The sequence below is a fragment of the Mustela nivalis genome (genome assembly GCF_964662115.1).
Source record: "Mustela nivalis genome assembly, chromosome: 8".
Classification (NCBI taxonomy): Eukaryota; Metazoa; Chordata; class Mammalia; order Carnivora; family Mustelidae; genus Mustela; species Mustela nivalis.
In genome coordinates, this window is record NC_139027.1 from 84,429,184 (window position 1) to 84,447,034 (window position 17,851).

General features: G+C 44.1%; 1 protein-coding gene across 1 annotated transcript in view; it reads right to left on the minus strand.

The window, feature by feature from the left end:
- TGFBRAP1 (transforming growth factor beta receptor associated protein 1) overlaps window positions 1-17,851 on the minus strand; it is a 74,190-nt gene that overhangs the window by 40,124 nt on the left and 16,215 nt on the right. The window contains exon 2 of the mRNA XM_082743794.1: window positions 8,006-8,706. Coding sequence (XP_082599920.1) covers window positions 8,006-8,693 — 688 coding nt within the window. The 5' untranslated portion in view covers window positions 8,694-8,706. The remainder of the gene's footprint in view (window positions 1-8,005; window positions 8,707-17,851) is intronic.

Genomic DNA, 17,851 nt, shown 5'->3' on the forward strand with positions numbered 1-17,851 from the left:
ACTGTGTGGAGCACGGAGTTCGCTACCAAGAGACGGACAATGGATTCAAGGGTTCAAGGTGGTGAAAGTGTTAAGGGAAATGCCTAAACAATGACGGCACAAGAGATGGAGACCAGGACACAGAAAGGCGCAAAAAACTTTCTGAGTGCAGATGGAGTACTGCTGGAGGTCAAGTCTAGAGCTGAGTGATCAGAGCCCAGCCTGCACAGGGAAGAGGACACATGCAGGGGGCAGCAGTGGGGCCGGCATGTGTCCCCAGAACAGGACAAACCCTGTTTGAAAGTCAAGTTGGCATTGGAATGGGCAGCGCTGGCCCCTAGGCGGGCTAAGGAGTGCGGCCCACACTTGTTATAGATCATGGGGGCTTCTGAAGGCCAGTTGGGCAGGAGTGTGAAGAGCGTATGCAAGGAGCCACACGAGGAGGGCCGGATGGCTGCCTGCCACCATGGAGGTGGGCTGGACCAGGCCAGGGCTGGGGCACAACAGAGGGGGAAGCCACTTCTGGGGGTGAATCGGGGAACCTGGCCACAGACTCAGTAGGAGCAAGAGAAAAGGGGAGGCAAGGGCCACCATGCGGGAGTCAGCCTCGAGATCGAACAGACTGAGGAGTCTGAAACGAAACAGGGACCAGGATGCAGAGCTGGTTGAGAGGCAGTGTTGGCACTTCCTGGAACTGGAGGTCACAGACTTTGGAGAGACGCAAGCCTGGGGTTCCAGGGCTTTCTCAGGGGGTGGTGGTAGCATGCTTCTTGAAGGCAGGAAGGGGGGACACACCATGCTTCCGCAGAGCACAGCAGAAGCCACAGCAGAGTACAGGATGACCCGAGAGGGACCGTCATCTGCAGAGTGTGAGGGAGGACTGCTCCCGAGGCTGGTGGGCAGAATACAGAGAGTCGCCTGGTTCTATTGCCGAGGTGGGACAATGCCTGGGACCCAAGGCCCTGGGTTTGGCATTGCCAATGTTTTACCATACCAGAGAGAACGCCATTACCATTGGAACTGGCCTACCAACAGCACCGCCCAGGTGTTCAGGCAGCATTAAAACTGGTGGGGAGAAGTGAGGCCCAAGGCTCTGGGAAGCATTAAGACTCTGGAAGGAGGACTGAACTTTGGAGGAGGAAGCACTCTCTTGACCCTTCTGTACATTCAGAGCCAGCCAGCTGGAATAACCTGAAGGCATGCCACTCCCCCGGGGTGCCTGGCAAATCGTAAGCCGTAAGCCCAATGACGCTGCCAGATTTCGGGTCAAATAACCATGTATAGCACACTCCCCCAGGAACATGGACTGTAAGATGCTGTCCTGCCTCCTCCTGGAGTTAAATTCCAGTGATTGCCTTTACCCATGTAAGGCTGGGTACCACCCAGCCCAGGAGATATGCGGTGCAGAGGCCCTGACATGAATGTTCTTGTAACGGAATAGGCAGAAACCAGAGGTCCAGAACAAAGGCTTCTGTTTACCCAAAAAGCAGAAGATGACACTGGAATAAAAGAGCAGAGCGGTCACTGGCAGCTGATAGGCCCAGGTCGGGCATTAGAAGGTGCCCAGAACCAGTTAGGCACGGAGGTACTGTTATTAACACCCCCCAATTAACTACATGCCTGCAGAGCAGGTGACAAATACTATTGTTTCTATATTGTTGGAGTCAAGTGCTGTCAACGTGCAAATGTAACAAATGTGTACATGGTACATTTATAAAAAGCATTATTTTCAACAGTGAACCCTTTAAATATCAGAGGTCTCCTTATCTGAGCTGAGAGAAGGGGAGGGGGCCAGGCAGCCAGGGGGCCATGTGGAGTCGGGAGAGGCTTAATTGTCTGCATTTTTCAAGAAGTGGTATCAAAGGACAGAGTTTAAAATCACAAGACTCAATTGCATTATGAAACTTTCAACAAAATATTACTGGGAACAGGAAAATCTAAGCTAAGGCAAAAGGCTAAGAGTGGTTTCTCATGACACAGGAGAAATCTTCAGAAGAAAGAAAAGCAAAATGAAAATACATAGCTTTTATATGTTTAAAGGTGCATTTGCATTCATTAGAGTATTTATTTGAACGTAACTCTTTTTAAATAAAGATTTTATTTATGTATTTGAGAGAGACAGGGAGAGAGAAAGAGCACAAGTTGGGGGAGGGGGAGGAACAGAAGGAGAAGCAGACTCCCTGCTGAGGGACATGGGTGTTGGGGGTGGGACTCCATCCCAGGATCCCAGGATCAGGAGCCAAACCAACTGAACCACCCAGGCGTCCGTACCTGAACTTAATTCTGAATCCATGTAATAAAGCTGCTGATTACTATGCTGCATACAGAACCTGTATATAGGTAACATATAAGAGAGCTTACAAGTGATTGGTGTCAAATGTTTTCCCTATAAAGCCTTTATAACTGAAACAGTAAGGTACGGGCTCATAAGCAGACGAATACACTGATGGAACAGAACAGAAAATCCAGAGATAGAGCCAAAGGCTTAAGAGAATTCGGTGTGTGTTAAAGGTGGCTTTCTATATCCTTTGGGTGACAGAGGGTGGGCTCTGTAGTAGGATGGCTGGGATAATGGACAGCCATAGAGAAAAGGAAAAACTAAATCTGTTCCTTATACTCTGCATCATGAAAAATGAAACCACAAAAGTACCAGCAGAAAACATGGGTGATTTTTGTCTGTAACCAGAAGACAGTGAAGCGACCCTAATGATGACTTGAAGTCATGTGCACTGGTGGTTCGGTGGTAGACTTCTCGCCTAACTGTGATTCAAAATCAAGTCTTAGTAAAGTAAAAAGGTTAATACATTTGATTATATAGGAACATTGAAGAAAAGCTTTTCATGGTAAAAACTGGAAACAAATATTTGAAACCTATACCAGGCAACAAGCTGGTATCTCAAATACAGAAAGGACACTAAAAGAAATGGCAAGAGAAAAGGACAATACCCATCAAAAGAAATGCAATGGCTCCTAAATGTATGAAAAAACGTCCCCTCTTGGGGCGCCTGCGTGGCAGTCAGTTAAGCAACCGACTCTTGGTTTTGGCTCAGGTCATGATCTCAGGGTTGTAAGATCGAGCCCCACTTCGGGCTCCAAGAGGAGTCTGCTTAAGATTCTCTCTCCCTCTCCCTCTGAGCCCCTCCCCCCACACCCCGAAATAAATAAATAAATCTTTTTAAAAAGTGTTCACACTTGCTCACACAGGAAAAATGCAATTAACTACTTCTCATGTACAGGACTGAAGACCACACAGAAGGAAGCTCAGCAACATACCCTATTCTTTTGGCAAAGCTGAGGGGAAACGGGGAGAACAGAAAATGCACACACATTTATCAACGGAATACAGCAATACCTAGCAAAACTCACATGCATTTGTATTTGGACTCAACAATCCCACCTACAAACGGCTTTTCCATAGATCCACCAGGAAAGTACAAAAAAAATAAGGCACTAGTAAAATTGCAAAACTGGAAAAACCCACATGCCCACTAAAAGGGGCCTGATTAAAAACACTACATGAGGAGCACCTGGGTGGCTCACTGGGTTAAGCCTCTGCCTTTGGCTCTGGTCATGATCCCAGGGTCCTGGGATCGAGCCCCACATCGGGCTCTCTGCTCAGCAGGGAGTCTGCTTTCCCCTCTCTCTCTGCCTGCCTCTCTGCCTACTTGTCATCTCTCTCTCTGTCAAATAAGTAAATAAAATTTAAAAAAAATAATAAAACACGGCACCACCTCCACACAACAGAGTAGCATGCCGCTGTGAAATCTCTGGATTATATTACAAAGGGGTCTCCATAGTACATTGTTAGGCTAAAAAAAAAAAAATGCTGAGAAAGAGATGCTAATATTTACATATTTATTTGTATTTTTTATCAAAAAATGAGAGGATAAACCATAAAATATCATAAAAATAAAGGTTCCCCGGGGCGCCTGGGTGGCTCAGTGGGTTAAAGCCTCTGCCTTCAGTTCTGGTCATGATTCCAGGGTCCTGGGATCAAGCCCCGAATCAGGCTCTCTGCTCAGCAGGGGGCCTCCTTCCTCCTCTCTCTCTCTCTGCCTGCCTCTCTGCCTGCTTGTGATCTCTGCCTGTCAAATAAATAAATACAATTTTAATAAATAAATAAATAAATAAATAAATAAAAATAAAGGTTTCCCACGGGGGAAAAAGCCAGGAATCAGCTCTTTGGGTATACCTTGCTGTAGCCCACATGACTTGGAACACTGCATGTACTTACACAGTGAAAATATAAAATAAAATAAAATAAAATAAAATAAAGCAATTCCTTAAAATCAAAAGTAAAATAAGATGAATTAACTATGTATCCAGGTGGTGGGATAACCAAACAGAGGGGGACTCTTCCAAGTGACTTCATAACATAGTAATGTGACCGGTCAATTCCTGGTTTTTTTTTTTTTTTTAATTTTATTATTATTTTTTATAAACATATATTTTTATCCCCCAGGGTACAGGTTTGTGAATTGCCAGGTTTACACACTTCACAGCACTCACCATAGCACATACCCTCCCCAATGTCCATCCCCCCTTCTCCCAACCCCCCTCCCCCCAGCAGCCCTCAGTTTGTTTTGTGAGATTAAGAGTCGCTTATGGTTTGTCTCCCTCCCAATCCCTCAAGACAAAAAGAACCATAAACAATCAAACTGTTTTCAGTCATTACATTGTGGGAACAATGGTGTTAGTATTGTTGTTCTGCATACTGTGGGACTAGTCAAAGGAACAAGGATGTCGGCAGTGGTTTACAAAGACCCTAGATGTGGCTGAAAGCAGACAGAGAATAGAGACAGATGAGGTCAACACCTGGGAGCCGTGAATTGTTTCTATCAGTAGGGCCTCACCATGGATTTTACCTTTATAGAAATGCCTCTTTCCCAACTCTGTTCAATGACGAAGCCTAAACACAATGGGCAACGAGCAGATCTAGCACCAGCCCAGTCTCTAAACATCAGGGATCCTTGGAGAAATGGCTGAAACCAGATCTGGGGAAGGGAAGGCGCACAATGAACCTGGAACACCTTCCACACCAGAAGGCAAGGAAGCCAGCCGAGTTCTAGGGTCATGTGAAAGGTGCCTGGCAGTCAACGTGGACAAGCCCCTCCCAAGCACAAATATATGGAAACGCACCATATGTGTCTGAATCCATGATGCGTCATGATATCTTTTAAAAAGCCACTTCTGGGGCACCTGGGTGGCTCAGTGGGTTAAGCCGCTGCCTTCGGCTCAGGTCATGACCTCAGGGTTCTGGGATCAAGTCCCTCGTCGGGCTCTCCGCTCAGCAGAGAGCCTGCTTCCTCCTCTCTCTCTCTCTGCCTGCCTCTATGCCTACTGTGATCTCTCTCTGTCAAATAAATAAAATCTTTAAAAAAAAAAAAAAAAGGCCACTTCTGGAAGACAGAAGGGATCATCTTATTGAGAACCTCCTCGTTCTGCCTTTCTTAACAATGCACCCAGGGGCAACCAAATACAGTAAGTTCCTCTCCACTGAAGCAGTCCAGTTAACACATGGAGGAGGAAGGGACAGGAAGAGGACGCTGCCACTTGGCAGCCCCAAGACTGAAAGGCTGTATGCATCACTCATCAACAGCTACTGCCAGCGCAGAAAGAGAAAGAAATTACACAACCCGATGCAAGGCCTCCACCCCGATGACGAAGTCTGGCCTCTCCCCGAAATAAGCAAAACAACAACAACAACACAACAACAAAAAAATCCCCAAACATCCCCCACTTGAATCTGACAACACCTGGCATCCTAATTATCAGCTGGCAGGAAACGCAAAGGTCAACCTGACATGGTAAACAATACAAGGGGATAAAAATCATCAAAATTCAGGCTGTGCGAGGGGACAGGTGAAGTGATCCAACCTCTTCAACAAAAAGTTAGGAAAAGATAAAAAGAGGAGCAGGAACCGTAAGAGAACTTGAGAGACAGAGAGATGCTTAACAGATCAATCAACGGCAATGTACAGGCCTCATGAGGGATCTGACTCAAACTGGAAAACATACATATCCTTACACACAAATTTATGTAGCTAGTATTTACATATGTCTCTTTGAATATGTGTGATAGTAGGAGAAACATGGCATGCCTTGATGTTTGGTGATATTAAGGAATTGCTGTTATATTTATTTTTAGGTATGCAATGGTATTGTGGCTTTCTTTCCTTTTCTCTTTCTTTTTTTTAAGGAACTTAGAACTTTACACTGAATGGTTTCTAGGAGAAGTGTTATCAGGCCCATGATGCTATGATACTCAAGCAGGGGAAACGGAGGTGTATTAAACAACTGGCAAGGAATTCATAACAGCTGGAGCTGAGCGATGGGTACATTTGAGCTCATTATAATATTCTATGTAGTTATGTTTTCCATAACACAAATTTTTAATAAAATTGGGAATTTTTGTTAAGAAAAAAAGGTGGCTGAGGTAAAGAATATTTTCTCTAAAAAGTAAAAATCTGAACTATCGTGGGGTACCTGGGTGCCTCAGCCGGTGAGGCATCTGCCTTTGGCTCAGGTCATGATCCTGGGGGCCTAGGATTGAGCCCCCTTGTCAGGCTCCCTGCTCGGTGGGAAGCCTGCTTCTCCCTCTGCCTCCTTTGCCTCCTTCCTCTACCTGTCGCTCTGACTGCTTGTGTGCTCATTCTCAAATAAATAAACAAATAATTTATATATATATATATATATATATATATATATATATATATATATATATATAAATCTTAGCTATTGAGCCATGAAGAGACACATAGGAAACTTAAATGCATATTACTAAGTGAAAGACGTCAATGTGAAAAGGTAACGTACTGTATGAGCTCAACTACACAGCACTCTGGAAAGATCAGCAGTTGCCAGAGGTTGGGGGTACAGGGGATGAACAGGTAGAAGACATGAATTTTGAACACCGAGAATCAGTGAACATACTCTCTATGGTACCATGATGATGGATACGTGTTATTATACATCTGTCCAAACCCAAAGAACGTACAACTCCAAGAGTGAACCCTGGCGTAAACTACAGACCTTGGAGGTTATAAAGTCTCCCTGTAGGTACGTCCATTATCATAAATGTGGCCCTCTGGTGGGGAGATGCGGATGGTGCACCAGGATGTGCATGTCTGGGGGTAATGGGTATATGGGAAATCTGCACTTTCCGCTCAATCCTGCTGTGAACCCAAAATGGATCAAAAAAATAAAACTGATTAAGAAAGTAAAAAATCTATACGTGTTCACTGACCAGAGTTTGTGACTCAACTTTTGTTGTGACCAGAAAATATGTTTGTACCCCTCACCTGGAGTGAGATGCCTACACACAGACTACGGTTAATGAGCACCGGGAGTGAGGGGGTGCTTACCCTCCCCAGCACCCACTGTGTGTCACAGACACACATGAACCCTAAAATGAGCCAACCGTGACTGAAAGAAAATAAAAGTCACCCACACCATGAACAGCTCTGAGCCTGAATTTCGAGAAGGCAGCACAGGGAATTCACGAGGCCCAACGACAGAGCCAAAGCCCTTTCGGGGCCTGGTGACAAGACAGTGCGGTGTGATGAAACTGCAGTCAGTTCAGTAATGGGTGTCACGCCTGAAATTATGTCTAAGTGAGCTACACTCCTTTCCATAACGAAGAATACAAACAACCGGACAAACCCACCCACATGGAAAAAATCTTTTATGGAAGGCTTACAGATTTTTATTTTGTAGTCATTTACTTAAAGGAATCTTCTCCCTGTGTCATCTCGAGGCTCCGCTAGCACAGGGAGCTGGCTCTACCTTGTGACTAGTTTTGTTCCATGGACCCTACATACCCTGGACAATCTAAAGAAATGCTAGAGTGCACAATGGTTCGGAATTCTGTTTATATCTCGCCAGGCATCCCTAGTGCTGGTGAATACTCCTCACTAGTACCTATTTTCACAGCTAGGTTCTTTCACAGCTAGGGTCTGTGCAAGGGCTCACGGAGGTAAAGCAAAAGGAATGGACAGATGGGAGGTGGAGGTTGGTGGAGGCTCACCCAGTCCTCCGGGACCTGCCAGGAGGAACTCCTGTCTCCCGATCCTCTTGACGATGGGGCGCTTCTCCTCGCTGCAGTAAGGAAACAGGTCCTGGGAGAAGCCTGTGTTGTAGTTCAGTATGATGTACTGCGTGGTCAGAGCCAGGCACAGGAAGTGGCCGTCCACGGCCACAGCCAGGGGCTGCTCTGGCGTGGACACCTCCCTGACGATTTGAACCCGGTCCTCGTACACCAGGAACAGCTGGATGGTCCTGCGCTTGACGGAGATGATGCAGACTTCCACGCAGAATGGGTCCCCATTCACGGGGTTCTCGTTCAAGGCCAGCGCTGTGGCCCCTTTGATGCGCGCCCCCGAGGGCACGGGCTCCAGGCTCATCATGTTGACCAGGGTGATGGAGTTGTCACAGAGCACCAGCAGCCTGTTGAGGGCCGAGGCTGCTCGCAGCTCATTCACCGGCTTCCGGAAGCCCAGGTGTCGGTGCAGCTGCTTGGTGGCAGAGAAGGTGGCTGTCCCGGTGGGCAGCGCCCGCTCCTCCAATAGGAAGTGGTAGACTACGCAGTCACTGGTACCCACGTAAAGGTTCTTCCCGCAGCACTCCACGCATTCTATGTGCACCCGTTCCTTGTCACCTGCCAGCAGCTCCCACTCCACGGCAGAGACCAGCGTGAAGGCCTTGGTGCTCATCATGTCTGCTGGTGACCTGCAGGGAGAAGGACTGGGACGTTAATTCAGGGGAACGAACGCCAAGCAGAACCATGTCAGGTCACAACGGATATACCTCCTTCCTCAGTTATGATTTCAGTGGAAAGAAACTATTCGACACTTAAGAAACAGCAAAGGGGTGAAAAGCTCTCCCTCTGGGTCTCATTCCACCAGGCAACGGAAGACCGCAGCAGGAGAGCACATGCGTGGGCTCCTGACAAAGGCCATCCTGCCCATTCTCAGTGGAGCCCAGAAGTCCATGGAGTTTCCTCAGGTTGCTCTTGGGAGAGGACCAAGAGCTTCTGTGTGCTGCAGAAGACCAGCACACAGATCCACCCCGAGACAACATAACAGAAACTATTTGGAAAAAGGCAAAAAGGGTCCTCACTGATCTTCCCCTGAGCCTCTCTGGCCACTTGGCTGAGTGTTTTAGTGAACAGTGGGACGCAGCTACCTCAGCTGGTTAAACCTTGCCCCACAGATCTTGTCAGAAACACTGAGGCAGGAGCCGCATCTGGCACGTGGTGTTCTTCTCAGCACCGTATTTGGCTCTCCGAGGAGAGGTGTTCATGCAGAGTGGTAAAGATGTGCCTCAAATCCCTATGTCCACCAGGGGAGGAGAGATCTAGAGACCTGTGAGAAGGTCACTGACATGTCAGTTAAGGGATGTTTCCCGCTAGAAGACCGACTGACCCAACCTCTGAAGAGAACTCTGGTTTCAAACACCACCAGGTCAGAGGAAGCAGAAATGAGCAAGATGGCCTTTCCCTGACTTCTCAGCCCACAGGAAGGCAATCACACAGGCTCCCCACTCCACGGAAGCAGGAGGGAGAAAGAGCTCCACAGAGGTCTGTAAAAGGTTCGTGGAAGTTAGGGGAGGCCCGCTGGACTCTTCTGTCACTTTGGGCTGTCCAGAAGCAGGGTCACTTCCAGAGAGACTAAATTCCTTAATCCTTTCAGGCATTCTAGCCAAGGCTAGAAGACCTCTTGGAAATATTCAAGAAAGAATGTAGAATGCTATCATTTCTTATATTCCCCTGTCTATTGGGGAAGCAACAGCTACACAAGAACTCCAGTCTCCTGTCAATAAAATGCCCAGGAAGGAGGGTATCTCAGGTCTGGGGATGAGGCATTTTTGCTGGACACCATCGGAGTTCCTTCCTGTCACTTACTGGCTATGTGACTTGGAAAGTCACCTGGCTTCTCCATGCCTCGGTTTCCTCATTTGTAAAATGAGTGTAGTAAGGGCACTACCCCATAACGATATTTTGAAGCTTAAGTAAGTGAGTTCATATAAAATACTTAATATCTGAGGACATAACAAGGACCCAATAAAAGTTTATGATCTAATAATCTTCGATATATCAGACTCAAAGCCCCAGCCCACTTTCGGTTTTTATTTCCCAAGCTGGGTACCGAGAGATGAAACAATGCTGTCTTCTGCCCTTAGCTAGGGAACCAGTGTCCACCTTGTTGACACTGAAGGACAGACTGAAATGTAAGCCAGACACACACTCAAACACAGCCTCCCCCACCTCATGCACTGTCATACTCATTTACATGAGCTGCTCTCACAGAGACTATGAAAACAAGGCAAGAAAGTGGGGCGTGAGGCTCAGAAGGCATCATAGAGGAAGGAATCCTGTCCATCTATCTGGGGCCACAGGAACTTGCAGGGTCCTGGGGAAAGCCAGGGTTGGAGGAAAAAAGTAAGCTTCAGAGTCTGACACCAACTGTTTTTAAAGACTACCATCTATTTGTCATGACCAAACAGAAGCACAAAATCTAACCAAGATGATGTGTTTTTCCCCCATTTCAGTGCCAAAGTGTAAAACACAGGTATTGAGATGTAGACATCGAGACATTCTAAGTCCGTGAAAGCGAGGTTATGAAATACTGCTGCCTTCCCTGTTCGATCAATAACGGCTGTCTTTTAGACCTGCATGACTGAGTGACTCTAATGTTCGAAGTGTCAGTTGTACCCTTCCCTTTGCAGAAGGAACAGAGAGACAGGCTGTGGGCACTCATAAGCCAATTCTTACTTAACTCTTCCAAGGTGTGGTGTCTTCGCTTCACACGAGAGATGAACCAGACACATTTGTGGTGAATTTATGCAAACATGGCGTATTTAGTCTAAGGACTGGGTGGACAGAGGACGAGGCAGAGGAGAGCTAGAGCTGTAAGACAAGCATCTGGTTTACTTCAAAGTTTTGTAGTATGAGTGTTTAAGAAGAAATATTTTACTCTGTGATAACTACAACTGCTCAAGTCTTGCTAAAGTTCCCCGCTATAGGCCTTGAAAAAAAAATGTGGTTTATAAGAAGCCGAAGGAGACTGATGTCAGCATCATGGTGGCTAAGATGTTCCTCCTTTATATCCTGCCTTTTCACAAGGAATTAGACATCCATCCACAGACCAAAGCCCCAGGCCGGGTGCTAGGATCTAGCACCACACACCATGGGACCCAGGGGAGACTCACGCACTCACACGCTCTGCAACAGGCAGGCAGAACTCAGCGTGGGCTGTGGAACCGTGGAGCCAACAAACGGCCACCAACCCTGCCAGACCCCTGTCCCTGCAGCTGGGGAGAAACCTGCAGAATGCCGATGGGCGTGGCTATGCACACAAGGGGCAGACTGTGCACAAGTCCAGCCTTCCCCAGAGGAGCTTCCTGCATGCCAGTGCAGCAAACAGCACACAACACCGCACAACAACCTGAGCAGACTGGCCAGTCACAGCAGAGGAGGCATTAAGAGAAACCTTCCCAGGGCTGTGCTTGGCAAGGAACCACTGCAGGGGACTGATCTGTCAGACTGGGGCAGTCTCTGCTGCAGGGGGTAGGGCAGGGGTGCAGCAGCACGGGCCACCCCAGAGGTGTGGGATGAGGCGGCGGACTCCCATTGCTCTGCAGCAGGACCCAAAGTACAGAGGCTGGATGTCCGTGGCTGCGGGAAGGAAGGACACTGGGAGAGAGGCCAATGGGAATTTTCAAGGGCAGAAAGGAGACGGTGTGCAGCAGAAAGTCCACCATGAGCGGGTGGGAACACCACACCCAGGGAGTTCACCAGTGCGTCTCTAGGCACCCCCAACGCCTGAGCTAGACCCACCTCCACCCACGGAGCAGCAGCTCCTGCACATGTGCAGCATGGGAGAGAGCCCAGTAGGCCCAGAGCCCCTCAGACAGCAGGCCTAGATCGCCGGCCAGGGAGAATCCACAAACAAGCCACAGCGCCACCTTCAGGAAAACAAAGGAGAGGTTTCCAGGAGCCGGCTGGTAAGTTGTAAGAACCGGAGAAGACATAAAAGCTTCAGAATCCCACCACAAGAGGGAGCAAGGGAGCAGAGTGGAGGCTTCCAGGCCAAGAGACCAAGAACCTGAGTACCCCCGCGGTGGCCCAGAACACCCATCTCCAGGCAACTCGTACAGATTGAAGGAGTTGCCACTATCACAAATGTGAACGTGGCAACGCAAAGCTACAAGGAACGTGACAAAATAAGGAAACGTGCCATCATAAGGAGAGTAAGAACTCCCCCAAAACTGAGTTCAAAGGCATGAAATGTGTGATCTAGCTGATAAATATTTCAAAGTAGCTGCTCTGAAGAACTTCAGTGAGCCACAAGAAAACTCGGCCAATTCAATGAAACCTTGGAAAAAAAAAAAAAAAAAACACGAGCAAAACGAGATTTTTACCAAGATAAAGAAATAAAAAAAAGAACGCAGCTGAAATTCTGAGGCTGAAGAACTCGATGAGTAAAATGAAAAATGCAATAGAGCATCTTCGGGAGAGTAAAGTGTCTGGAGGACAGAATAAGTGGTGAGAGGATGGGCATTCTGAAACAACCCAGTTTGGGGAGGACAAAGAGAAGAGAATGAAGAGTGAAGGAACCAAAGTGAGCAACAGGATTCCATCAAAAGAACAAATGCTGGAGTGCCTGGAGTTTCTGAAGGAGAGAGAAAAGGGAGCAGAAAATTATTTAAAGAAATAATAGCTGAGAGTTTCCCAAACCTGGGGAGAGAACTGAATATCCAAGTTCACAAAGCTAACAGATCACCCTATTATCTCAATGCAAAAAAAAAAAACCTGTTAGAAATCAAGGATAAAGAATGAATTCTAAAAGCAGATGGGGTGTGGGGGGGAGGGTGGGAACATTGTATACTTCAAAGGAATCCCATTAGGTTATCCAGAGATTCTGCATTTTTCCCTTACAGGCCAGGAGAATCTTTCCCCTGAGGAATAGATAAAGAAGGTGTGGTGTGTATATACAGTAGAATATTATTCAGCCCTGAGAAAGAAAGAAATGCTGCCATTTGCAACAACGTGAGTGGGTTTTGAGGGCATTCTGCTAGTGAGATAAGTCAGACAGAGGAAGATAAACACCGCATGATCTCACATGTGGTATCTTAAAAAGTCAAACTCATAAAAATAGAGTTCAGTGGTGCTTAGCAGAGGCTGCGGGGTGGAGGGCAACTGGGGAGATGTGGTGTAGGGCACCAACCTGGAACGAGGAGATAAATAAGTCCTGGGGTGCTAACGCACAGCCTCCCAATTATCAGCAATGTATTACAAATTTCTCAGTTGCTAAAACAGAATCACACGGGGGTAACTGAAAGCTGACAAAATAATATTCTGGTACTTCAAAGTGGTTTATTGCTTTAAGCAGCAGAGAAATTTTCTCCGTGATCTAATTCACAGGATAAACTCACTTAGAGACAATATGAATCATAAAAAGATAGACTGTAGGTCATGCCTCTCTGTATTATCATTAAGTCCAGCTTAGTGGGGTCTGAAGTCAGAGAGGTTTTAACATGGTGATAAAATTGAAAATTTCTCCAAGATGTACAATTCATACTCTATTATGTGATCTCAAACTGATCTGAAATTTAGACATTTTTGATAGAACATACCCTTAAAAGTATGGTCATTTGAAAGTGCAACATTTAATATTTTTCTCAAAACTGCAAAATACAGACCTGGTGAGGGAAAGAGACTGAAAATATTAATAGACAGAGAGCAATTTAAATAAGGATGACATTACATACGCAACAAGCACTTCTATGTGTGCAAAATAAAGGGCACTGTTCCATTTCCCAATCTCATTAAGGAAGAAGGACTAGAAAAATAAGCAAGTAACAGTGTAAAACACTATGTACTAAGAAACAAGTTAAAATATTAGTAATGACTTTCTACCACCTAGAGAGTCTACACACCCCCGCTGGTGACATTAGAATCTAAGTGAATGTCTTTGAAAATGCTAATGAGAAAATCCGAATTTTCTTTTGCAGGCATACACAGAAACAAACATTAGCTTTCCATTCACGCCTGCAGCCCCTGTGAAAGTCTCTTGCTGCTCTGGCATCTTCCCTCCTATTCTCTACGTTTCTTAAATTTCAGCTCAAAAAATGGCAGTTCTATTCTTTCTGCTACACACCTAGCGGGGCAGCAGCAATTCTGAGGTTATCCATGAGCTTCAAAAATGTCTTTCCAGGGGCGCCTGGGTGGCTCAGTGGGTTAAGCCGCTGCCTTTGGCTCAGGTCATGGTATCAGGGTCCTGGAATCAACCCCACTATGGGGCTCTCTGCTCAGTGGGGAGCCTGCTTCCCCCTCTCTCTCTGCCTGCCTCTCTGCCTACTTGTGATCTCTGTCAAATAAATAAATAAAAATCTTAAAAAAAAAAATGTCTTTCCATGTTCTTGACTTAAGATCAGTTACAACAGTTCCAGAGGCTCCCAGAAGCCCAGGAGAGCTGATTCAGATGAGTTTTATAAGCAACGCAACACCAGCTATATATCCTGTTTTTGTGGACACTGTCCCAGAAAGCAAGTATCATGTCCATACGGCCCTCCTTGGAAGTTCTACCAAACAATTAGGAATCAGATAATACTAACTTGAAATAATAAATGTTCTGGAGAATAAAAAAAAAAAAAAAAAAGGAGAGGCACATGTCCCACTTCATTTTATAAAGCCAGTATAAAGTATAACTTCACTATCTAAACCTGATAAGGATATAGAAAAAAGAAAATCCTAATCATTCTTACTTATAAATCAACATGCAAAAGTATTAACTATTAACACTGAACACACACAGACACAGTATGAATAAGTTGGCAAATGATATTGGCTTAAGGTAATAAAATCTGTTGGTTTAATTCACATTTACAAAATAAAAGAGAAAAAGCATAAAACAAGGAACAAGACTATTACCATCTGTTATGCATAGATTATAGCCCCAAATACATTAAAGTCCTGAATCCCACTACTTGTGAATAGGACCTTATGGGAAACCAGGTCACTGAAGATGATCAAGTTAAGATGAGGTCATTGGCGAGAGGTGTAATCCAATACAACAGGTGTCACTACATAACAGGGAAAATTTGGATACAAGGCAAGACAGGCATAGCGGAAAGACATCAAAACACGGGCAGATGACCACTGACAAACCAAGGAACTCCTGGGGCTACAGGAAGGCTGGCCAAGGGACCTACAAAAGAGAGTCCCTCAGAGTCCCTTTGAAGGAGCTAACTCAGGGGACACCCTGAACCGAGAATTCTACCCTCCAGAACTGTGAGGCAATAAACTTAAATGTTGTTTATTTATTTTTAAAATTTATGTTGTTTAAGTCACTCACTCTATATAGTATTTTTTTATGGCAGCCCTAGCAAACTAATGTTCCATCTCTATTTAACATTGTACTGGGAGTTTCTGCCCGTTAAGGAACAGTTATAAAAACCTGTAAACAAAGACATAAAACTGTAATTATTTACAGATGTTATTACTGTTTATATGGAAACTCACAAATAATCTTTTAGAATAACTAAAATTTTAGAAATTTTGTTTAATTTTTTAAAAATCAACTTATCAAACTAAACTGCATTTCCATCTACAATTAGGCAACTTAATCTTCCAAAAAAGATATTTACAATCATATTAAAAAATTAAGTATGAGGGAATTATCTAACATAGATGTATAAGATCTTTATGGACAAAAACAACATCTTATTGTCCGACATTAAGAAAGACTAAATAATAACCCCAGCAGACTTTTCTGCAAAAATTGACAAGCTGGTTTTAAAATTGAAATGGCTATTAAAGTACCTATATCATCAAAACAATCTTGAAAATGAAGAAGAAACTTGAAAGACCTACATTAACTGATTTCAGAAACTACTATAAAATTGCAGTAATTAAGATATTAGGAAAGACAAACAGATCAATGGAACAGAAGATCAAGTCCAAAATTAGACCTACACGTACACTAGAACTGGATAACCTTATGAGGGAAAAAATTTACCTTAAATATTCCTACCTCACACCATATACAGAAATTAATTTGAGCTGCATCAAATAATTTTTACAAGTAAAAGCTGAAACTATAGGCTTCTCGAAGAAAACACAGAAGAATATCTTTGAGACGTTGGGGTACATAAAGATTTCTTAGGATGCAAAAAGCACTGACCATAAAAAAAAAGTTGATAAACTGGATTTCATAAAAGCTAAAAACTTGTGTCCACTAAAAGATGCCATTAAAGAAATGAACAGGCAAGCCCCAGACTGGGAGAAAATTTGTAATACATACATCCAGCAAAGGGCTCATATCTAGAATATATAAAAACTTCTACAAACCATCAATAAAGAGGCAAACATTTTTTTTTTTTTTAATTCAGAAAAGAAGGTATATGAGGGGCTCTAGCCTGGCTCGTTTGGAGGAGTATATGACTCTTGATCTTGGGGTTATGAGTTCAAACCCCAAAATGAGTGTAGGGATTACCTAAAATAAATAAACTTAAAAGAAAAAAAGAGGGTATATGAGTGACCAATAAGAGAATGAAAAGATATTCACCACTATTAGTCATCAGAAAAATTTTTCTTAAGCCATAATCAAATAACATTTCACACCTATTAGACTGGTTACAATTAAAAAGACTGGCAACACTACATGATAATGAGAACGCAGAAAAACTAAAAATCTCATACATTGTTGGAAGCTGTATAAAATGGTACCATCCCCACAGCTGACATCATAGTCAATGGTGAAAAACTGAAAGCTTTTCCTCTAAGACTAAAACAAGGATGTCCACTCTTGCCACTTCTATTCAACACAGTATTGGAAGACCTAGCTGCAGTAATCAGACAAGAAAAATAAATAAAAATCATCCAGATTGGTAAGGAAGAAGTAAAACTGTCAGTGTTTGCAGATGACATGATACTATAAACAGAAAACCCTGAAGACTCCACCAAAGCAAAACATTAGGATAAATAAATTCTGTAAAGTTACAGGGGTACAAAATTAACACAGAGAAATCTGTTATATTTCTATAAATTAATAATGAAGTAGGAGAAAAAGAAATTTTTAAAAATATATCATTTACAATTGCATTGTAAATAAAATACCAAAAAATAAATTTAACCAAGGAGGTAGAAGACCTACACTCTGAAAACTATAAAACACAGATGGAACACACTGAAGATAACACAAATGAAAGACATGGATTAGAATAATTAATATTGTTAAAATGTCCATACTTTTAAGCAATTTACAGATTCATTGCAATCCCTATGAAAATACTGATAGTATTTCCATAGAACTATAATAATCCTAAAATTTGTATGGAACCACAAAAGACCTTGAATAGCCAAAGCAATCCTGAGGAAGAACAAAGCTGGACATACCACAATGCCAGTCTTCAAAATATACCACAAAGCTGTAGTAATCAAAACAGTATGACACTGGCACAAGAAGAGACCCATAGATCAATAGAACAGGACAGAGGCCCCCAAAATAAAACCACACTTACATGGCCAAGAGAGGCAAAATATACAATGGGGGAAAGACAGTCTCTTCAATAAATAGTGTCGGGAAAACTGTACAGCTACATGTAAAAGAACGAAACTGGACCACTTCCTTATACCCATATACAAAAATTAATTCAAAATGGATTAAGGACCTAAATGTGAGACCTGAAACCATAAAACTCCTACAAGAAAAAATAGATAATAATCTCTTGGACATCAACCCTAGCAACATTTTTCTAGATAGGTCTCCTCAGGCTAGAGAAATGAAAGCAAAAATAAGCTATTGGGACTATGCCAAATAAAAAGCTCTTGCAGTGACGGAAACCATCAACAAAATGGAAAGGCAATCTA